General features: G+C 45.1%; 1 protein-coding gene across 1 annotated transcript in view; it reads right to left on the bottom strand.

The window, feature by feature from the left end:
• SVEP1 (sushi, von Willebrand factor type A, EGF and pentraxin domain containing 1) overlaps positions 1-23,583 on the bottom strand; it is a 170,563-nt gene that overhangs the window by 68,363 nt on the left and 78,617 nt on the right. Inside the window, exons 14-28 of the mRNA XM_073345600.1 lie at positions 21,719-21,827; positions 20,344-20,535; positions 19,774-20,007; positions 18,799-18,960; positions 17,724-17,885; positions 16,728-16,889; positions 16,057-16,148; positions 14,543-14,639; positions 13,690-13,803; positions 12,629-12,742; positions 10,939-11,140; positions 10,020-10,177; positions 2,739-2,940; positions 1,841-2,016; positions 226-350 (exon numbers count right to left, since the gene is read on the bottom strand). Of these exons, the coding sequence (XP_073201701.1) occupies positions 226-350; positions 1,841-2,016; positions 2,739-2,940; positions 10,020-10,177; positions 10,939-11,140; positions 12,629-12,742; positions 13,690-13,803; positions 14,543-14,639; positions 16,057-16,148; positions 16,728-16,889; positions 17,724-17,885; positions 18,799-18,960; positions 19,774-20,007; positions 20,344-20,535; positions 21,719-21,827 (2,301 nt within the window). The remainder of the gene's footprint in view (positions 1-225; positions 351-1,840; positions 2,017-2,738; positions 2,941-10,019; positions 10,178-10,938; positions 11,141-12,628; positions 12,743-13,689; positions 13,804-14,542; positions 14,640-16,056; positions 16,149-16,727; positions 16,890-17,723; positions 17,886-18,798; positions 18,961-19,773; positions 20,008-20,343; positions 20,536-21,718; positions 21,828-23,583) is intronic.

The raw sequence follows: 23,583 nt of genomic DNA, 5'->3' as shown, positions 1-23,583 counted from the left end.
CCTGCATCGAGTTGGTTATTGAGGAATGGCCAAAAGCTTCAGTTTTAATCTTACTCCATATACATTGACATACAGCTATAAAAGTATCACCTCAACACAGGGCCCAATGAGATTCCCATTAACTTCAGTGGGAGTTGGATCATGCCCATTTGGCAAAAATGCATTAAAACTAGTTTAAGTTTGGAAACTGAGCAAATGAATGAAAACTATTAAGTAAATATTCACCTCCTGTGGGGATAGGACATGGTCCCAGATGTTGAGCTGGCTAAGAGAGCCCACAAAAGATTCTGCTGGATTGAATCCTTCTCCTCTCTGGTCTTGCTCTTGTCCAAGTATTAGTGCACCACCACCTAAACACAAAGTAAAATGAAGATGTTACTGCTCTGTACAGTTGTTGATGATGGTAAATACCTTAGAGCAAAAACTGTCAAATACCCAAAGTACCCACAAAAATTGGTTACCTAGTAGCAGTGATCTTTAAAGGTTAAGCTAACCTTGACTGGAAACTGGGGATACTTTTAAGTGGTTGTTTAAGAAAGGCCTTTTCTTTTTAGAGTTACCCTTAAACTAGGTTTTATTGTGAATCATATTACAACATAACTAATAATGTAATTATGAATTATTAATTGGCATAGCATATTTCACAGTAACAGTTGGTTAACTGTTGCTTTAAATTATCCCTTATCAATGTTTCAAAACTTATACAAAGAGTTAAAATACCATGTAGAAAAAAGGAGCATTTGATTCCAAACAACGGAACCACTTGGAAGACTTGATGGTAAACACTGTAACACCCCACACAAGTAAATTCTGTTTTATCTCATCTAATATTAGCAGTAACATTGGAGACCAGTTTGTGCCTGGCACCACATGAGGCCAGAGGTGCCAGATGCCTTCCTGCCTTGTGCCCAGGTTTTGGAGAGAGCCACAGTGTGGTTGGGAATGGAGGGAGGGAGCACAGAACCCTGCAGGAACTTCACCATTAAAAACAGAAACCATGCTATGTTTCTGAAAAGACTGTTCTAAAATGGTATATTCATTAAAGATTTTAAATGACCAGTACTCGTCTCTGGAAAGCATGGACCTTCCACTGCTCTTCGGCTCTCCCATGAAATAACATATTGCATGTCTTCTTTTAACACTACAATGCAACAGTTGCTCTGAATGGAAAACACTCCAAATACTGTATGTCATGCAACCTGTTAAGTGTCCTTCATTTTCAAGCAGGTAGTTAAGGGCTTGATCATCCTCCCGTTGCAATCATGGGGGGTTTTGCCACTGATTTCAGGGGGAAAGTGTCAAGTTCTAACAATAAACGAATCTTAATTTCTTCCTCATATCAAAGGAAACAATGAAAGAAGTGGACATAAAACAGTTCTGTCATTCATATTCTAGTGGATGTAAAAACATGTCATATACTGTGAGGAAGAGGTGTTCCTGAAACTAAACTCCAAAAATAGGCCTGAAAATTATGAGAAAAAAACCCTCTAAGTACATGCTTCCAAACCAAAATCGCTCCTGAGTTTAACACAGGCATCCAGCTGTGAGATCAATTCTTACTAAAATATTCTCTAGTCAATTTAGTCAATGCATTTCTTCTATGGGCAGGATTCTGCCATCCTTAAGCAGCTTCTATGAGACCTTACTCCATGATATTCCCATTGTTTGAGTGAGAGACTACTCATGAACTAAGGTACTACCCAGCCTGACGAAGGATGAAATAATTCAGTTCTACATAAATGTTGAACACAGAAATAAACAAAACCTTCCAAACCTTGCAAGCCCTACAATAACAAGAGAAAAGAGAAAACAGAGCCAAACAAATGTTAACAAGATATACCAGGGATTTTTGATCCTACAGATAGACCTCTGCCTCCATCAGACAACTTCCCATCAATATACACATTCCAGGCTCCATTCATGCATGTCCAGGTGACTGCAATGTGATGCCAGTTGCCGTCGTTCACAGAGGGACAATCCGTGATCCTCTCTTTCCCATTCACATAAAGAACCCAGCTGCATAAAAAGCAAATACCAAGGCACATTCAATCACATGCAGAGTTTTAATAAATATAACATTCTCTTTCAAGAAAATAAAGTTTTCTTTCTGCTTGCTACTCCCTACACAGGAAAAGTAATTTACTGAAGGAGGTTAAGTTTCCCCAGCTCACACAGGAAGTCCCTGCTGCCATACTTGTTCCCAAAGAGAAGACTTGGGAGTCATCATGATCATACTCACAGACAGTGAGATAAGGGGCTATTTCCACATGTTTAGCTCTGTAAATACTACCAAAAAAAAAAAAAAGGGAATTTCAGTCATGTTTTTCAGTGGATTCCTAAACTTGAGTTGTTCTTGGTGTCTCACAGCCCATTGGCCAGAGGGTCACAGCAATCAATATGCCTGCTGATAAGCTCCTTTTTTATGTACATGTTACTTTAAATACATCTTTTTTATTCTGTGTAAAAAAAGACAGGAAGAAATATTCTGCCTTCTGAGCATTGCTACTTTGTTGCAGACACCAATGCCCCAAAATTTTGGGGGTTTTGGAATTAATCACAGGGAAAAAATCAGCAAGAAAGGGCAACTCCAGCTACACAGTTTTGATTCAGATTCAGCTATGAACTTCCCCAAAGACAGGCGTCATTGGAATTTGGTGTTTTAGTTTAGACTCCTCTCTATCAATTAAAATGCAGTTATAATCTAGGAAGAAAGATAATAAGACTGTTGATTGATTTACCCATTGTAATCTGTTAGCAGAAATGAATTGTCACTTCCATTCTCCACTGCGTAAGAAATTGGAGTCCCATAATTAGTAGTGTCAGTTGATCTCATCCAGAATGCACAGGTGATGTCACCAAGTGACGGGAAAATATTGTCAAGCATGACATAGCCATAGATACCAGACACTTCAAAATCCAGGTTAAAACCAGAGGACTGTTCTGTAACAAACAAGAATAATTTTCAGATCTACATTCTTGCAACTGTATCAACAAATTAAATGAAGCTTAATCAAATGCAATAAAACATAACCAGGCTAAAAGTATTTGCTTTCAACTGGACTGAACTAGAAATATTCTATTTCTAGCCTACAAGGTGTTCACATACCTAGAAGAGATGCAGGGTTTAAGAAGCACAACAAAAAAAAATTGTAATTTTCTGGTAGATAATGAACATGAACCTTTCACAACATTGGATGTGCCTTTCAGCCCTCTGTCAGACAACTAACATGTCCATCTGGCCATCCTAAATCCAAAAGTGCCTGATTGGACCTGTGTATAAAATGGGACCAAATGGAGACATGGTTCTTTATGGAATTAAGATATTGTACATTTATGGAATAGAATTGGTGTCTTTCATGTTCAAGGTATTGCAAGGTGCTTTACAAAGAAGTAAAATGCATGTTCTGTGCAAATGCAGCAACCATTATGCATTCAGTAGTAGTTCTCATAAAGCCCTGGACATTAGAATCTGTTCTACTGAGAGAGGGGATGATGCATAGATGACCAGCACATCTCCTGCCCCTTCATAAAAATTGCCAGTGGATCTTTAACTTCCATCTGAAGATCCACCACATATGAACAGAAGGTATCACAGATTAACATCTTGTTTAAAACAGAAATGTTATTGAGACAAATTTATCTCTGCTGTAACCTCGCTGAAGTCAAAGGAATCTCACCAGGTTGGAATTTGACCAGTCATCTTTAAGACTGTATAGCCCTTTGTTACCACAATATCTGTGACTTTCTGATGACAGCATCACGAGTAGTATGTGAAGTTGTGACGATGTGACGCAGCAGGGAGGGGGGAGTGTTGACCTGGGAATGTGCCCTGGGGATGGGAGACCTGAGAGCCTGTCACCTGAGCCAGGAGGGGGAGGTAACACCTCTGCCCAGGAATGTGGACGGAGGCTGCGGCAGGGAACCTGCTGGGTTTAGTTTCAGTTTGGGGCTGGGTGGAGGAACGCAGGGAACCCCAGGGCTGGGGTCTAAGCTCCCTGCTCCCCCAGAAGGACTTGACTGAGGGGTCCTGGGTGCACCCACAAACTCCGTTTTGGACTGTGTTCCTGTTGTCCAATAAACCTTCTGTTTTACTGGCTGGCTGAGAGTCTCAGTGAATCCCAGGAAGAGGAGTGCAGGGCCTGGACTCCCCCACACTCCGTGACAACTGGTGGCAGAGGTGGGATGTACTGCACCCTGTGAACGGCGCTTCCTGCAGTAAGTGACTGGGGAACAGTAAAATGAAGGGGGATTGACGGGGACCAGGCGTGCTGAAGATTCAGAGAGAGAGAGAGTTTCAGGAGGCGGTTAACCCCTGGGAGCGTGTGACCAGAGAGAAGGACTTTTGCAGTAACAGGGCCCCCCGGGGGATTGCAGCGAGCGGTCCCGGGGTGGAGGAGTCTGCAGCTCGACCCTGGTAAAGAGGTGGTGACCTCAAGAAGGACTGGCACCCTAGGGGTTTTTCCTGGAAACCGTGGAAAGCTGCCCGGCCTGTGCGTGGCCAGCAGGGAGATGTACGCTAAATGCCTTAAGAGTGACCTGGTGGAGCTGTGCAGGCAGAGGGGGCTGCGCATCGGGAGGTCCACCAAGGAACAGCTGATTGCCCAGTAGGAGGAGAGGGATCGCTTGGATGACCCAATCGCTGTCCCTGAGCGAAGCTGCCCGGCGGATGCAGCGTGGGCCCTGGGGCCTAACCGGGCTGGGAGGGGTCAGACTGCTGTAGAGGACATCCCGAGACCCTTCCTACCTAGGCCTGGGGGAGGGGTTGGGAGAAGCCCAGCGAATACCGAGGGCACCCTGACCCCGGCAGCCAGCAGGGGATCCTCCCGGCAGAGCTCCCCATCCCTGGAGCGGATGCGGCTGGAATGGGAGAGGGAGATGAAAATGAGGGAGCTGGAGGATCATGAAAAACAACATCAACATGAACATCAGAAGAAGGAGAGGGAACGTCAGGAGAAGGAGAAACAAAGACAGCACGAACTGGAGCTGGCCAGGCTGAGGAGCAGTGGGGCCCCGGCTGCGGTGAGTGCAGGGGGATCCAAGACTGCAAGGAACTTTGATAAGTGCTTCCTGGCCCAGCGGAAGAAGGGGGAGGACATAGATAGCTTCCTGACGGCCTTTGAGAATGCCTGCAAGCTGCACAGGGTTGACTCTGCAGACAGGCTCCAGTTTCTCACCCCCTTACTGGACCCCAAGGCCACGGAGGTGTACAGCCGAATGACAGGGGCGGAGGCAGGGGACTATGAACTGTTCAAACAGGCCCTGCTCCGTGAGTTTGGGCTGACCCCCGAGATGTACCGGAGAAGGTTCCGGAGTCAGCATAAAACTCCTGAGGTTACCTACCTACAACTGGCCAACCGGATGCAGGGATATGCCCACAAGTGGACAGCTGGGGCCCAAGCTAAAGAGAACCTGCTTGACCTAATCGTACTGGAGCAACTGTATGAACAGTGCCCATCCGACCTGAGGCTGTGGTTGGTGGACAAAAAGCTAGAGAACCCCCAGCACGCAGGGCAGCTGGCCGACGAGTTTGTGAACAGTCGGTCAGCGGGTAGCAGGGAGGAGTCCCAAAAGAACAGGCCCCCCCGATGCAGAGAGAGAGTCACCAGGGGACCTCCCAGCGGGGAAATAGGGAGAACCCCCTCCAAAGGGGAACGGCTGGCATCGGGCCCCTCTGACCCGCTCGAGGGGACCAACGTGACCTGAGCTGCTATCACTGTGGCCAGAGAGGCCACGTACGGACCCAGTGCCCCAGGCTCAGGGACAGACTGAGCAGACCCAACCTACCCAGGGTTAACTGGGTAGGGACCCAGGTGGACGAGGGGCAGACGACCCAGGCAAGGGGGGCTGCCAGTTTACCACCTGCCCAGGAGGGAAGAGTACCCCCGGCCAGCCCCGCCAGAGGGCTGGAGGCTCTGGGCTCAGGGTGCTCGGTTTACAGGGTGGGCGCGGGGCTGTCCCTCCGGAGAGAGTGCCTTGTTCCCCTGGAGGTGGATGGGAGGAAGGTCAATGGATACTGGGATACGGGCGCGGAGGTGACACTGGCCCGGCCCGAGGTGGTGGCCCCAGATCGGGTGGTGCCCAACACCTACCTGACCCTGACGGGGGTGGGCAGGACCCCATTTAAGGTGCCCGTGGCAAGGGTACACCTGAAATGGGGGGCCAGGGAGGGCCCCAAGGATGTGGGGATACACCACCATTTGCCCACTGAGGTTTTGATGGGGGGGGACCTAGAGGACTGGCCAAGCAACCCCCAGACCGCCCTGGTTGTGACCCGTAGCCAGAGCCAGCGAGGGGCACTGCGCCCTGACCTTGGGGAGGGTACCACACCAGAGGTGCAGGACCCTACCCTGGTGGGGAGGGAGCGCCGAGGGGCACGGCTTGGAGAGGCTGTGGCCTCAGACCCGGCCAGTGAGAGGGAACCGGTCCCCATCCCTTCCCCAGCCGCTGAATTCCAGGCCGAGTTGAGGAAAGATCCCTCCTTGCGGAAGCTCAGGGACCTGGCCGACCTCAGTGTGGGACGGACCACGAGGAGAGGTTGCCAGGAGAGGTTCCTGTGGGAGAAGGGGTTCCTGTACCGAGAATGGGCTCCCACAAGGGAAGTAGAGTCCTGTGGGATCAGGAGGCAGCTGGTGGTCCCCCAGAAGTATCGCCTCAAGCTCCTGTACCTGGCCCATGATGTCCCCCTCGCAGGGCACCAGGGAATCCGGTGCACCCAGCAGAGGTTGCTACAGAACTTTTACTGGCCCGGGGTCTTTACCACGGTCCGGCAGTATTGCCGATCCTGTGACCCCTGTCAGAGGGTGGGGAAGGCCCGGGACAAGGGGAAAGCGGCTTTGAGACCTTTGCCCATCATAGAAGAACCTTTCCAGAAGGTGGCCATGGACATAGTGGGACCTCTCAGCAAGACGATCCGGTCGGGGAAGAAATACATTCTGGTGGCGGTAGATTTTGCCACCCGCTACCCCGAGGCAGTGCCATTAGCTTCCATTGAAGCAGACACCGTGGCAGATGTGCTCCTGACCATTTTCAGCCGAGTGGGGTTCCCCAAGGAAGTCTTGACAGACCAAGGGTCCAACTTCATGTCGGCCCTGCTCCGGTGCTTGTGGGAGAAATGTGGGGTCCGGCACAACTGGGCCTCAGCTTATCACCCCCAGTCCAATGGGCTGGTGGACAGGTTCAATGGGACATTAAAGATGATGCTGAAAACCTTTATGAACCAGCACCCGCAGGATTGGGACAAGTACTTACCTCACCTGCTGCTCGCATACAGGGAGGTGCCCCAGGAGTCTACCGGATTTTCGCCTTTCGAACTGTTATATGGAAGGAGGGTAAGGGGCCCCCTGGACCTGATGAGAGACGAGTGGGAGGGGAAGGCCACTCCCGATGGAGAGTCAGTGGTGGAGTATGTCCTGATCTTCCGAGAGAGACTAGCTGAACTCATGGGCCAGGCCAGGGAGAATCTGGCCAGAGCCCAGAAGAAGCAGAAGATCTGGTATGACCGCACGGCGCGGGCCCGCGCCTACGCCACCGGGGATCAGGTGATGGTTCTCATCCCCGTGAGAAAGAACAAACTACAGGCCGTCTGAGATGGCCCTTTCAAGGTTGTCAAGCAGCTCAATGAGGTAAACTATGTGGTGGAGCTGTCTAACCGGGCGCACCACCGCCGGGTGTACCATGTGAATATGATGAAGCCATATCATACCGGGGGAATGTGGTGTTGGCCGTGTGTGGACAGTGGGAGGAGCAGGGAGATGACCCTTTAGTAGATCTATTCCCTGGGACCAGAGCTGGTTCCCACCTGGAAACAATTCCCCTCTCGGATCAGCTAACCCCTGCCCAGCAAGCTGAGGTCAGGGGGGTACTGCATCCGTACCGACAGCTGTTTTCCATCCAGCCTGGACACACTAATCTGACTGTCCACCGGGTGCAGACAGGGTCGCACCCGCCGATAAGATGCTCCCCCTTCCGAGTCACAGGGAAAACTGCTCAGGACCTGGAAAGAGAAGTCCGGGACATGCTGGCTTTGGGGGTGATCCAGCCATCTGCCAGCCCTTGGGCCTCGCCGGTGGTGCTGGTCCCCAAAAAGGATGGGTCGGTCCGGTTCTGTGTGGACTATCAGAAGCTCAATGCCATCACAGTATCTGATGCCTACCCCATGCCCAGGCCTGACGAGCTCCTAGACAAGCTGGGAGGAGCTCAGTACCTTACCACCATGGACCTTACAAAGGGCTACTGGCAAGTGCCGCTGGATGCAGATGCCCAGCTGAAATCGGCCTTTATCACCCCTCTGGGGCTCTATGAGTTCCTGACCCTGCCTTTCGGTTTCAAGGGAGCACCGGCCACCTTCCAACACCTGGTGGACCAGCTACTGAGGGGGATGGAGAGTTTTGCTGTGGCGTATATTGATGACATCTGTGTCTTTAGCCAGACCTGGGAAGACCACGTGTCCCAGGTTAGACAAGTGCTGGACCAACTCCAGGGGGCTGGGCTGACTGTAAAAGCAGAGAAGTGCAAGGTGGGGATGGCTGAAGTATCTTACCTGGGCCATCGGGTGGGGAGTGGCCGCCTAAAGCCAGAACCAGCCAAGGTGGAGGTGATCAGAGACTGACCCGCTCCCCACACCAAAAAGCAGGTCCAAGCCTTTATTGGGATGGCAGGATACTACCGAAGATTTGTGCCCCACTTTAGCGCCATAGCCACCCCCATCACTGAGCTATGCAAGAAGAGGAAGCGAGACAAGGTGGTCTGGACCGAGCAGTGCCAGGAGGCTTTCCGGGAGCTGAAGGAGGCTCTGGTCAGTGGCCCAGTTCTGGCAAACCCAGACTTTGACAAGCCCTTTATGGTGTTCACCGACGCCTCAGACACAGGACTGGGGGCGGTGTTAATGCAGGAGGATGGAAAGGGGGAGAGACACCCCATCGTGTACCTGAGCAAGAAGTTGCTACCCCGGGAGCAACACTACGGGGCCATCGAGAAGGAGTGCCTGGCCATGGTGTGGGCCCTCAAGAAACTAGAGCCCTATCTCTTCGGGCAACACTTCACCGTCTACACCGACCACTCTCCCCTGACCTGGCTGCATCAGATGAAAGGAGCAAATGCCAAGCTCCTGAGATGGAGCCTGCTCCTGCAGGATTATGACGTGGACGTGGTCAACGTGAAGGGAAGTGCCAACCCGATAGCGGATGCGCTGTCCCGGAGAGGGGGCCCCGAACTTCCCCAGGTCACTGGTCAGAGTGACCCCGCTCAGTTCAGTCTCGAAGGGGGGAGAGATGTGACAATGTGACGCAGCAGGGAGGGGGGAGTGTTGACCTGGGAATGTGCCCTGGGGATGGGAGACCTGAGAGCCTGTCACCTGAGCCAGGAGGGGGAGGGGGAGGTAACACCTCTGCCCAGGAACGTGGACGGAGGCTGCGGCAGGGAACCAGTTGGGTGGGTTTAGTTTCAGTTTGGGGCTGGGTGGAGGAATGCAGGGAACTCCAGGGCTGGGGTCTAAGCTCCCTGCTCCCCCAGAAGAACTTGACTGAGGGGTCCTGGGTGCACCCACAAGCTCTGTTTTGGACTGTGTTCCTGTTGTCCAATAAACCTGCTGTTTTACTGGCTGGCTGAGAGTCTCAGTGAATCCTAGGAAGAGGGGTGCAGGGCCAGGACTCCCCCACACTCCGTGACAGAAGTACAAAGAGCTAAATAACTAGGACATGTGAAAGAGGCTGAAATTGAACTTCACAGGTCTATAGTGCATGACAAAAAGGGTAGTGTGCTTTTAAGCAAAGAAAAACATTTACCAAAATATCGTTTGCTAGCATGCATGCTGTTACTTGGTATTTACAGGCTACATTTGAAATTAATTATTATTATATTATTATTTGAACTGCTGTAGCTCGCAACGGCTTTGCTCAGGGTTGAGACCCCACCCTGCCAGCCGCTGTGCAGAGAAACCATACGGTATTAATTCAGCTAGCATAATTCTTGCCCGGAGGCTTTGTCAAGCCACCTTTTGCTGACACTCTGGTCCCGTGTACCTGTTTCACACCTGCTGCCCGTAAAGCCAGGGGGACATTTACAAACGTACGAGTTCAAGGCATCCACACAGGCTGCTTGGTTTAAACAAGGATTGGGTTCACACTCATTGATGTTCACTTCACAGTGCAGTCCCGTGTACCCTGTCACACACTGACACCTGAGGATGAAAACAAAAACACTCTTCTATTGTGGCCACTTTTAAAGCTCACACATCTGTGGACTGGAGGCACTCTTTGTTTCCGCTAGAGATCCAGTTACATTACAAAAAGCCAGAACATTAGAGAGGCACCCCAATATTATGGAACCTCGAAATTCACAACTGGTCCTTTTCTGTAAAATGGGCCAGAGCAGAGCACCCCATAAACATCAGAGAAGTTCTGATCTGGATCCAGAAATAAACTTTTTGGTCCAAGTTCATCTTGATGAAACATAAAAATAGAAGACAGGAGGAAGGGCTGAGGTCCATCAATGCCCATATCTTCCCCCGGGCCCAACAATCACAGGAAACTTGGTCATGTGGGATACACAAATGGATGAAAATTGTTCAATGCTATAATAGAAGGCTAAAAAATACCAAGGGTCCCCCCTCCTTCCCCATGACTGGGGAAAACTGATTCAGGAAAACAGTACTCTGTAGGTTTCTGCCCACTGTAAGGGTGGCAACCCTACCGCACTCTCACTTTCTACCCCTCCCCCGCCACATTCTCCTCACTATCTATCACGCCCTTAACAAAAGCTAAAATAACACCATCACGGTTTTTTTTCTTTTTAAATATCCACCTTTCTCCCACACTGGGGTGCGTGTTGAGATCACTTGACAGATTAGCCTACCGCCTTTGCTAAAATCTTTGGGGAAACCCAGACACTGCAGCACATCTGGCTTTGTGTATTACAGGAAGTCCGTCAGCAGTTTTTCACCTGAAGTTGTTGATACCATCTTTGCATTTGGCCCCATTCTTACAGGGTCTGCTGAGACACTCATCAATGTTTTTTTCACACAAGACACCAGTAAACCCAGGAAGGCACTTGCAGTGGAAACTCCTGAGCCGATCCTCACAAATGCCCTTGTTTAGACACGGGTTTGAAAGGCATTCATTCACCTCTGTTTCACAGCGAGTGCCTGGGAAGAGAGAGACCAAAGCAAAGGTTTACATTCAATTTTAAAAGATTCAAAATCTGTTAGGAACAATCAGGAACCAATTTCTATGATTTGGTGTCTCTGACAAATCCAGAAGACAATTAAAATTATACAGAATTCTTTGGGGAATGGCAAACAACAGATTAGCTGAATGGCTGGCTTTTTTCCTCAGCATAAAATATATTGCATTGATTGGATGCAACTGTAGAGGAGATGCAGGAATCAGCTTCACAGTTATAGAAATAAAACCCTCATTACACGTTTGTCAACATTTGAAAAAAACAAACTTTTACTGGGAATGTACAGAAGTGAGTGTTACCAACTTTGTTAGTAAGTTGGGCTCTTCAAATAAGAAGTACGTCTCATCTGTCAGGGCTTGTCTACATTACCCGCTGGATCAGCGGGCAGTGATAGATCCAGCAGGGGTTGATTTATCGTGTCTAGTCTAGAGACGATAAATTGACCGCCAAGTGCTCTCCCATCGAGTCCGGTACTCCACCAGGGCAAGAGGCGCAGGCGGAGTCGACAGGAGAGCATCAGCCGTTCACTTACCGCAGTGAAGACACCGTGGTAAGTAGATCTAAGTACACTGACTTCAGCTACGTTATTCGCGTAGCTGAAGTTGCATAACTTAGATCGATACCCGCCCCGGGGTAGACCAGGCCTCAGTTTGTAAGTGGTAAAGTAATGATATTCAGGTGTCAATATGGGTTAAGGGCTGGATCTTTCATCACGAACTTTCCCATGAACTCATACATTCTCAGAAAGTTGTGTGTGTGAAGAGTGCAGGATGGGCCCCAAGGATATATTAGAAACACACACACAATCAGAAGCTGAGACACCATTCTGAGTAAATGATGAGAGATACAAAGGAGAGAAAGTATTGCTACAATAGAAGTGAGGTTGGAACCTTTTCATTTTTTAAGAAAACCATCCAGGAGTTTAGTTGTGCATAAAGTTCCACGTTGTGAGATATGCAAAGTTGCAGAAACTGCATAAGATTTAAAGTCAAAGCTTTGCGGCAATCTGGAAACCCAGGAGAAGAAAATCATTCTTTAACATGACGCAAAACAACAGAAAGCTGCAGAGCTAAATGGGATGGGAAGCAACTTCTAATAGCGATGGGGAGGATTTGGCCCATGGATATGCTCTAAAAATAATAAATAAAACAACAACAATAGCATTTAACACTCGTATATCAACTCTGAAATATTTCATCAAGGTGAATATTATTATTCTTTGCTCAAGGTCATACAAAGTTGGGAATAGACCCCAGATCTCCTGACTCCCAGTCATGTGCTTGAAGCCACCAGACCACACCTTCTCATCTAAATATTACACATGCCTAGATCAATGCATACCTATAGCAAATATATGAAGATAATCTTGAATTACACTTAGTGAGCATAAAGGTACATATTTTCTGGTTAATATAAATAAAAACTAAATCAATCAAGAAATACAGCTTACCTGTGAATCCTTCTGCACATGTGCAGTGATAAGCATTGATGCCATCAACACAAAGTGCTCCGTTCACACATGGGTTGGACCTGCATTCATTTATATCTTCCTCACACAGTAAACCTTCAAGCAAGAATAGTTACAAGCCATGATTTACACAGTATTTTAAAACATACATGGTACGTATCCTGTAGTGATTGGTTTTGAAGGCCATAATGGCAAAATATTTCTTGTGTCATAAAAGGTTATTGAGAGCAGGAGATAAAATCTCTCAAGGATGCAATTCAGTGTGAACTGTTGCCCATCCATACACGTAGTTACTGAGACTTTGGAGCTCAACGTTTAAAAAGTAGTCAGCCGCACATGTATAATTTTAATTCATATTGATATAAAAAGCTTTTATAGGGCTAATGTGATATAGGGTAGGGACTGCTTAGGTGGAAAGATCTGGGCATAGGAGTAGGAGGGTACCTATTCAATAATCAACAATTTAATGATAAAATAAGTGAAGACCTCGATTCAGCAAGGTACAAAAGCAGGTGCCAGACTTTAAGCATGTGAAGAGTGCCGTTCAGAGAGAGAGAGAGAGAGTGGGTGTGTGTACGCGCGTGCACGTCTGTATGTGTGTGTATTTTCAATAACGTTTCTGTTCGAAGAGAAAAGATGAAAAAATATCAATTAGGCATCCATAGGATTACTCACATGCTTGAAGTTAGGCATCTGTCTTGCTGAAACAAGGCCTTACAATATTAGGTTTCATTAGCATTTTTCCACAAAAGTGCCTCGTTAATATTTCTTCACTGTTATTCCTTTTTTTTTTTAAGAACAGAAGTGTTACTACCCACACACAGACACAGAGTACATCTTGAATATTGATCCTTTTACTTCACAAAGTATTCACCTACACCAAAAGTTTTCTCTGTCTAACGGGCCAGATTCACCACTGTTATAATTCCATGGAAGTCACTGAAGAAATAAGCGTAACCCTAATAGGTCTGTTTTATTTATGCAACATGTAACTGATACCCTTATGAAGAGGAGTTATAAAGCAATTAAATCACTTCTGTCACCTGTATAGCCTGGTTGGCACTGGCAAATGAACACCCCAATACCATCTTTGCAAACTCCATTGTTGAGGCAAGGGGTTGACTTGCACTCATCAATCTCCTTTTCACACTTTAAGCCTAAATTGAAAAACAAAGCAGGATCACAACTAAGAACACAGAAAGAAAGTATAATTAAATCACTCAGAAACAGGGAGGGCATTACAGACCATTATCTTTGCTTTAAAACACAGCAGTTTACCAGAGACCTGTGACAATTGCTATCAGAAAGGTACAGTGCAGATCAGGAAATAATAAAATACAAGCTGATCAGCTCCAGATCTTCAAACTTAGTACATGTCTATCCTTAAAAAAAAACAATCATTGGGGAATATAACATACCCAGTTGCTCTGGAGCAACTGCAGAGCTCACAATGGATACATGCAAAGGCAGACCTACTGGGATTAATGGACTGCAGTGTGAGTTTCTCGGTCCTTGCTGATCACAGTTGTGGTCAAGGGGTGGGATTTTCAAATATATTCAGTCTTGGTCTGATGCTGCTCCCATTAAAGTCAATGGGGATGTTACCATTAACTCCAATAGGAGCATAGTATAGGCCAACATGAGCTTTTTGAAAATCTCTCTTAGAGAACAAACACTGAGATAAACCATACAACAAGAAAGGGAACAGTTCTTCATTTTTTTAAAAAATGTGAAGAATAATGAATAACCTGTGTCAGCAATAGTGATTTCCATTAATTATATTATGTGCTTTTTCTGCTGGGAGTGTCAAGTTCTTTTATAATTTCTCCTCGGAACAGAACTTTCTAACTACCTCATACGATGAAACAATGTCCTCCCAACATACACACACTTTACCTGTGTATCCAGGTGGGCACATGCAAATGTACCCACTTCCAAGTTGTTTGCATGTGCCATTATTATGGCATGGTTCCAGGAAACACTCATGAAAAACCTGTCACAGATCAGAACAGTAGAGTTATCAAAGAGGTGGAGAGACAACCATGTGTATTACACAGACAAATATCAAACAGTGACTGACATGTAACAGCATTTTTAAAAAATGTCTTTATGCCACAGTTCTCTAGCATTTCTTTTCCACTCCATTCCTCTCCACAGAGGCTGGTAATGTATCCCTGCCATCAGCCATCTGCAATGGCTGGGAGAGGTGAGTCAGGGCACACTGTGGAGTGCATTAGGCCTACAGGCTGTATTTTAGGCACCCCAATCTAAAGAATACAGAAATAAATACCCAGAGCTAGTGACATGAAAGGGACTTTTTCAGAGGTTAGTATTCTAGTTATTGTTATTTATTTGTACTTTGATAGCAGGCCGCACTTCAGCAAAGCACTCAAGCATGTGCTTAACTAAGTACATGAATAGTCCTATTGACTTAAATGGGAAAACTCAGCTGCTTGCTGTACTGGGGCCTGAGTTTGTGGACTGCACGTATTATAAGCTAATAGTTCAGGTCTAATTTATCACTTACCAACTTTATTCATGTAATGTAGATTCTCACAACCTGATTCTGAGACTGAGTGCTCTTTTCTGAGTTACAACAATGGGGGCCTTTCATGCAAACCCATAGTCCTGGGAATAGTCTCCACTCACGTGAGTGATCCCATGTATTTTGAGGGCTAATCACAGGAGAAAGGATTTGCAGAATTGGGTCATACCTGACTAGTCTGACATCTCTTCTTAAATTTATATAAATCAAAACAAATAAATGAAAATAAATACTTCAGAACCAGAACCTGGAAGCCAGAAGTAATCTCCTAGAAGACTAAAATGAAAAAGAAACCAAATAAAAGAGACACTGATCGACAGTATAGGAGCTACTGATCAGATGAGGAGTTGGGGGTTTTATGCAAGGAGTTGGGGGTTTTATGTTTTTTTAAAAATAAAAGTTTAGTGACATTTTTATGTCAGGCTAATGTTATCATGCTTCCAAATCTAAGACTGCCTTTTACTGGATCAAATCTCCTTCTCCCAAATACTACTGTTCTATTATTGTAGTAGAATTTTAAAATACAATATTTTAGTGAATCACTATTAAATTACCCTTGAGTGGAAGAGCTTATTAGAAAACGCAAACACAGTTTTTTTATTTCTGCTGCATAAGGCCGTTAATTAAGGACTTATATATATATATATATATATATGCCAGCTATGGAGTTATAAGGCACGATGTTTGATCACTTTAATCAAATAAAGGTAGCCCCCATGGTAACTACAGCTGCCTAGTTTGGCAAATAAACTCATTATCACAATTATATTATGGAAGGCATTAGCCATTTAATATTGGCATCCGACACTCTGTGTCTTCCATTAGAGCTAGCATCATTAAAAAAATAAATAAATCTTGTCCTTGCCTGACTGCTGACTTTGTATTGCTTGCTGATATTTTCTGGAGAGACTGGTACCATTACACTCTCCTCGGCCGCTGTGAAAGTAGAGCCAAAACCTAAACAGGATTATTATGAAAGCAGCTGTTAATGCAGCTTGACAAGACCCTAACTGCATTGCATTGATGCATTTAAAAAATGCTATGAGGGAAGTGGATTTGTGGGAATAAATACCACACTTACAGTAAAAACTTATTCAATTCCAAAACACGAACATCAATAATAAATGAAGAAAGGGTGGGGCACTGTGGTGAATTCACTCTTTAGACTTATTCCTCTCCAGTCCTGACTTAGAGCTTAGATGGTCACGTAAATCATGTTAGTCTGTCTACTGCAAGGTAGTTTTTATAGGCCAAAGGCAAAACTTTCATTGTTTCCAGTGGGGTTACTATCTAGGCTCTGTCAGGGAACCTTAATCCATATTACACAGTCATCCACAATTTTGTGTGACTGGCAGCGTCTGGTAACTCAGAGATAATCCAGGAAAGGAATAGCAGGAGTGATGCATTGGTAGAAATGTGCGGCGAACATTGTGGAAGGAGAATGGTGTATTCTTCCTTTGAATGGACCCAATTTTCACTAAGGGCCAGATCCTGCCCCCCTCAGTCACATTCTCTGGAGGAAATTAATCAACTTACTTGAACAGTCTGTGATGGATCTGGCGCCAATGATCGTAGTTGTCCCATAAAAGGGACAAGATAAGCAGTAGGACTTTCCTGGGTCGGGCTGATAGTAGTCCCGGGGGCAGGGGTAGCAAGGCATTAAGCCAGAGCGAGAGAATTCCCCTGCTGCACAAGGTACTGCAAAGTGCAAAACAAACTCTAATGACTGCTGGCTCCCAGTGCATGGTCTTTTCCCCACCATCATAGGGCAGTTTTTGCCTCAGTCCTACAAGACTAGGCCAATAATCACGAGAATTTCACAACCAAAGTGTGTGCTTATTTAAAGGGTCACTCAGGTTAACTCTGGCCCCAAATAAGCTCTTTTTCAAACCTAAGACCAGAGAAATGTTTCCATGTAATCTTTGTCCTATGGAGACAGTTCTCAAATTCAACCAAACACCCCACACTGCAGTCCTTGCAATGCACAAACATATTTTCAACAAGGTCAGCACCTGGAGACAGATTCTCTTCCCTGATCCACTCTCACTGTGGACTGTTCTCCCCATCAGCCCTTGGGGTGCAATTGCCCCAAAGGGGTCTGTGCCAAGACAGAACCCATTGACGGTAGTTTATTTTGAAAGCAGACTCAGTAAAAACTGAGCAAGGACCTCAGGATTTTGACCCACAAAAATGATTGGCTATTGCCTGGATGATTGTTACAAAACATCGAGTAGTGCTTTCTATAAATAAAAAAAGGAAGTTTTTATTATCACATAACCATCTGGATATCTGACATAGGGCCTACAATAGAATTCTATGTGCATACAGCACAGCTTCGTCTCTGAAATCTTTCAGAAAAACTGGTGTTTGATATGCAGCAAAAAATTATGTACACTGCTGCTGGGTGACATAACTTCACTGCAGTCAGCCAGGAGCTGCAGGTTACCTGAGGTCAGATAAATGGGGCAATAGTGGATGGTATTTAGCAACATTTTGTTTTCAGGAATTTCACTGGCCTTAGTCCTCACAAACCTCCACATGCTGAGATATCCACAGCTCCTCTTTTCACTGTTGACAGGTTTTCTGGACAGGCGATGCAGTTCTTAGATCCAAACATAGGTTGATATGTGCCAAGAGGACATGACTCACAGGTTTCAAGACCATTAGGTGAATACGTTCCCTGCTGGCACTGAGCTAAAAGGCAAAATAATACATAAAGATTAGGCATAAGGCTAAGCGATATCTAACAGAAAGTATGTCTCCTGTCCCCTAAAAATAAAGGTAACACTTTATAATATATTGACAAGCAACCCTTGAAAGAAAGAGCTACCAGGACATTTGTAAACCAGAAGATAGTGCTCTATGTAACGTTTCGCAAAGTACAGACAGCACATAGCATCCATCCCCTCTCCAAATGCATTTAATTTATTCTGAGGGTTGTTTATTTCACTATAATTTCATGGACACATCTAAACCACAGGCTGTACAATGAAATGTGCAAGGCACAGAATAAAAAAATGCAATTCTATTGCAGCCCACTGGCTATCAATTACTGATAGTGTATTTACAAGACATAAACTCGCTATAGTTTATTATATTCCAATCGGCTGCAGATTGTTTATTGTTAGCAATTCATATTTTAACTAACAAAGCCAATTAAACAACAGTAACTAGAAAATACCAATCCTTATAATCATAAACAAGCTGCAAAGTGAGAGCTCTCTTCCGGCTTCGAGGCAGAACGGTGCAAGGTGGGACACAAAAGTGACAGTGGCAAGAGGTAGAGGATGTTGGCAGGGAGAAGTACTAAGATGTGGCACTATGTGTACACTTCCCTTTCAGTGCTGCAACATACACTCTCTCTGGCCTTAACAGCCTGTTCCACTGACACTTCAGAGGTACAAGCAATGGCATTCTAGATATCTTCTCCCCTCTCCACATGTACCCACACAGAGGCAGCCAGGATCTAGGCAAAAGCCGTAAAGTAACACAGCCATCCATTTAATTTTCTATGGTGCTATTCTAGTTACATTTTGCAGTGCTCAGTAGTTTCAAGCACTAGAAGTAAACTTTAAAGGTGATTATTTTCTGAATGCTGAGCTCGCACCTTTACACTCAGAGATACTCCTGGAGTGGAGGTATTCGGTATAGCTGCCAGATGGGCAACTTTTGCATTCCAGCTGCCCTTCCTCATCTTGATAGGATCCAGTCCAGCAGCTTTCACAAGTGCGATGCTCCAGAGAATAATAGGTACCCAAAGGGCAGTTAACTGGGATTTCAGAGAAGGAAAAATAAAACACACGTTAACCATGGAATACCTGACAATAAGCAGATGCTCTTCTTGGTATTTCAGGGCAACTCCATTTAGCCTAACTCACTTTATCTCAATCTTGGCTATGTGGATTCAGTGACATCTGTGCAACCTCACTGACCTGACTGGGTTTGCATAGGGGGAACTGATTGGAACTTTGTAAACATTTGTATTCATGATGAATAGGAAGGAATGGACTGTCTCCCTCTGCCTGAGGAAAGAGCGGGTGATTCCCTGACTCCATCTCCATCCTCAGAGGATTTTAAGGCCTGGCTTGACCAAGCCCTGGCTGGGATGATTTAGCTGGGGTTGGTCCTGCTTTGAGCAGGGGGTTGGACTAGATGACCTCCCGAGGTCCCTTCCAATCCTGATCGTCTATGATTCTTCTATGATTCTATGAATAGCATCCAGCTCATGCTCTCTCTCTCAGCTATGCTGGAATGGCAGGGCTGACAGTAGATAGGCTGTGAGTTACCTTTTCATCAGCAGTGAAAGTCAATGTGACCAAGTTCATATAGGGAGCAGAACTGTTAGGTAAGGTGTACTTTTTACATAGCCATTTTTTGGAGCAGCCCACCCTTCAGAAAGCAGACTGCACAAAGCATTAGACAATAAATTGCTTTGGCAGGTCTCAGCTACTGCAACCCTGTGATGCCTGTGCCAATAGCCCACCCGAAACAAATATCTCCCCCAAACCTTTTTTTTTTTTTTTTTTTTTAAAGTCACATATACAGGATATAAGGCCCAGGAGGTACAGAACTTTTGGCTTACCACACATTCGCCCTCTCAGAACTGAACCAGGTCTGCAGAACAGAAAGGCTTTCTCAGTTTCCAGTGAGTTGCTGTCAGCTACAACCAGTTCTGATGCAAACTGAAAAGAATACATGGGTTCCTTATTGAGTGTCCTTTTCAGCCTGTTTGTGATAGTCTCTAGAGTTTTAAGAAGTCGCTGCTGGTTTTCTGATTCCACAGTATCATTCCTTTCACTGGGCAATGGCACACTAGCTAGAATATAAAAAGAAAACACATGCATACACAGTGTGTTACAGATTTTATTGCTATTCAGGCCGCAGTAGTCTATACGAGTGGACCAAAAAAGCAGTGATCATTGTTACTATGGTCAACGGGAATTGACCACACAAACCCATGCTGTACCAAATACAGTGCTGACCACACAAATCTGCTACCCAAGAAATGAGCTAGTGAGAAACTGTGGCTATAAACTCAGTGAGAAACCTGTGATCTGCATTTCCTGCTGGCTTCATGAACTGCAAACAATGTAATATTTTGTTAAGAATAAATTTTAAAAAGGAGGCACAGGAAGGGGAAGTTTTTCCTCACCAGTGATGTTAAATATTAACTTAATTTTGTGATCTGTCATTGGAATGTTGAGTTTTTTGTGTCTCTTGACCCGGGACGGTGCTGTTTTCACAGAGCCAGAGAGAGGCGTTTGTAGCTGTTCTTCCTGCACTATGTCAAGGAAGTCATCGTAGGAATAATCCAGACGGTTTGCTGCACTCCAGCCACCGGGTCCTGCAAGAAAAAGCAAAAGTGGTAGGAAGGGAGTTCTGTCTGTATGCTCACTCAGGCCTGTGGTTCATTCCCAAGAGTGCTAACAAGTACTATCCCATAGTAGTTTCTGAGATGTGGGCATCTGTCCAGGAGGAACTAGACTCTCACACTCATTTTATGTAGCAGCCTGAACAGCTGGGAGATTAACACATTTGGTCACTGCTGAACTGGGTCTCACGCATATAAATCCTCTAGTGGCAATAGGCCCACATCCAATCCCCTTACCTATCCAGTCCATATTAAGCATATTGGGTCAAATTTATACCTGGTGTTACACCCCTAAAGTTATAAATTGTACCATGTATTCATTTGGCCTGGACTGTTTAAATAAGTGTTTCTGTACGTAATGTGTCTTTGTATAATGATTGGAATTGAAGAACTTTTGCCTGTTCCATTCAACATCTCTTTTTAGAAAAAAATGGAAGTATAAATAATCTTTGCATATAACTGAGCATCTTTATTTAGATTTTAAATAACTAATGGCAAATTAACCCCAGAACCTTGGAATTATGTTCTCTGAAACTATCATCTCTAAAGAACATGAGCCAAATTCTGATCTCAGCTACACAGACGTAAATTTGGAGAAATTCCAGAGACATCAGTGGAGATTTCATCATTGTTTCCTCCTAACCACTTTCAGTCACTAACCAAGGCTCCAACCATGCAGTCTTAAGCACATGGTTATCCTTACTCACTGCTAATATGTAAACTTGTGCACATATCTCAGGCTCGATTTAAACCAGTGACAAAAATGAAAGACTCCCTCAGTTACATTAACAATTCCCAGAGTCATCCTGTCTCCTTCGTCACTGTTTTGGTTTCAAAACGTATGTTTTTTGAAAACCCCTTTGCTTTCAAGACTAGCCAAACAGTTTCATAGTTTTATTGTTCTTGTATACTGAGACACCTTAGTCATCTTTTCCCCTACAGGTGCAGTGTATGAGACAGGCAGGCAGGCTAGTGTAATATGTTTAATTGTTTAGTATCTCAAGGGCTCTGTAATTATTTTCTTTAAATCTTCCACACAGCATACTTAAATCTACCAGAGCTAAATGTACCCACCATATTATGACTTAGCAGAGCTAAATGTATTTAAACCACACTAAACCTCTATGGCTAGCAAGCTACACCGTAATTAAATTACCAATTGCAAATCCATTTTCATAGTCATAATTATATTCTAGGCAATGTTTCAGTGGCAAATCCTCCAATCTGCAGTCAATGTCATCGACATCATTACAGAACGATGGGACCTGTAAATAGAAATAGACAAGCCATTAAACAAACAAACAAATATATAATCTAATCTCAGGACAAAGCACCCAGCCTTGCCTGCTCTCTGACATCAGATTTCATCCTGCATAGCTATTACAATCAAACCGTTCAAATATTGTGCATTCAGGATTTCCTTCCACCTTTGTGGGAACTTGTGCAGTGTCAGAATTCTTGCAACAGTATATGCACAATAAGGAAAATCACTTGAGAGGAAGGATAGTTTTGTATTAAAGCACAAAATGGAATGTCAGCGATCGAGGTCCCAGTCCCAGCTCTAGCACTGTGCGTCTTTGGATAATTCATTTAACTTCACTGTGCCTCTATTTTACAAAATAAGGATAACAGTACTTTCCAATGCCACCCTGGTGCAGGTGCTTAACTCGTTAATGTTTGTAAAGCTCTGTAAGATCCTCAGAAGGAAGGTGCTATAAAAGTGCAGAACTATTTGCTTTTAGACTGGGCAACTGATTGTTCAAAAGCTTCATTTCCCCACTGGAGTCTGTTTAAGTGGGTTTATAAGATTATAGACAGAGGTCTTACTGAAATCCTGCTGAACATAGTAGGTTGCAGATGAAGAAAGCTTTCCTGTGAAACCAATGGAAATTTACAGTAATTTGATCCTACTGGGAGATTTTATTAGTCCTAAACAAAACCGTAAGTCTCTCCTCAATAAAACCTGACAATAAAAGATGGTGTTACAGGGAAAGTAGATTGTAACATGTGATATCATCAGACTGTACAAAAGAAAATAGGCTATAAAAGTAAAGAGGAAAATATTTTCTGCGCTACAGTGAATTCACTGTACCCATTTGGTATAATTCCACAGCAGGGTAACAGATGGGAGAAGAACGGAGATGATATGATATATCTCCATAGTTTACATGCAGTCTGAAGCCTGACTATTTGGACTGAATGTGGATTGAGCATGGAGGGGACGCAGAGGTAAAATCCACCTGCACTGTGAGGCCAAGTCTGAGCTGCTCTGCAGCTTTTCCGGTTGGTTTAGCAGCCGTAGCCTCTTCAGGCGAGTTGCCTGGGTATTGTATCGGTCTAAGCCCCACCGAAAGACACAGAAGAGGCAAAGGCCTCATTGCACAGCTGTTCCACCTGCAATCCCCTTGTGCAACTCCTACCTGGTGCTGAAGCAGTGCAGAGAACTTGGCACAGCACTCCCATGGCTAAGGGAGAATTGCCCCCTCAGTGAAGGGAGCGGTGACCACATCAGAGCTGAATAAAGGGGCAGTCGAGCTTTCTTTGATTTAACCCAGTCTGTTGTTTTTCAGGATATCCTTCCTGCAGGATGTGTTCTAGGAAGTGGCTTTTGTTAGCGTTTACTTTCTCCCCCTCGCCTCTCCCTTGGAGTTTATCCCTGTGTCTTGTGTGTTTGGAAGCTGGTGATTTTTTTTCCGTTGGATCACTGCTGGGATTCCAAGAGTCTTTGGAAATGGACTGGACATATTTAATTGGACTTTTGGATTTGCTTTTTCCAGCTTATTGCACTTTAATATAAATGCTTGGGCAGATCTTCAAGTGTTTTTCACCAGTAAACTTATGTTCTTATGTTCAGTATTCAATGCATATCATTTTTGCTAATGTTTTTACTCTGCACTTTGGGCTCACTCACAATTGATAATATGCTATCAAAGAGAAGGAATGGAAGGAAAACCAGCCAGGATCTTCCACAGAAAGAAAATAAAGCTGAGCCAATAGGAGGGAAAGACACAGATGTCTTCA

The sequence above is a fragment of the Lepidochelys kempii genome, chromosome 5 (genome assembly GCF_965140265.1).
Source record: "Lepidochelys kempii isolate rLepKem1 chromosome 5, rLepKem1.hap2, whole genome shotgun sequence".
NCBI classification, from domain to species: Eukaryota; Metazoa; Chordata; order Testudines; family Cheloniidae; genus Lepidochelys; species Lepidochelys kempii.
Note: the sequence above shows the minus strand (reverse complement) of the source record. Positions and strands in the feature narration are given on the sequence as shown.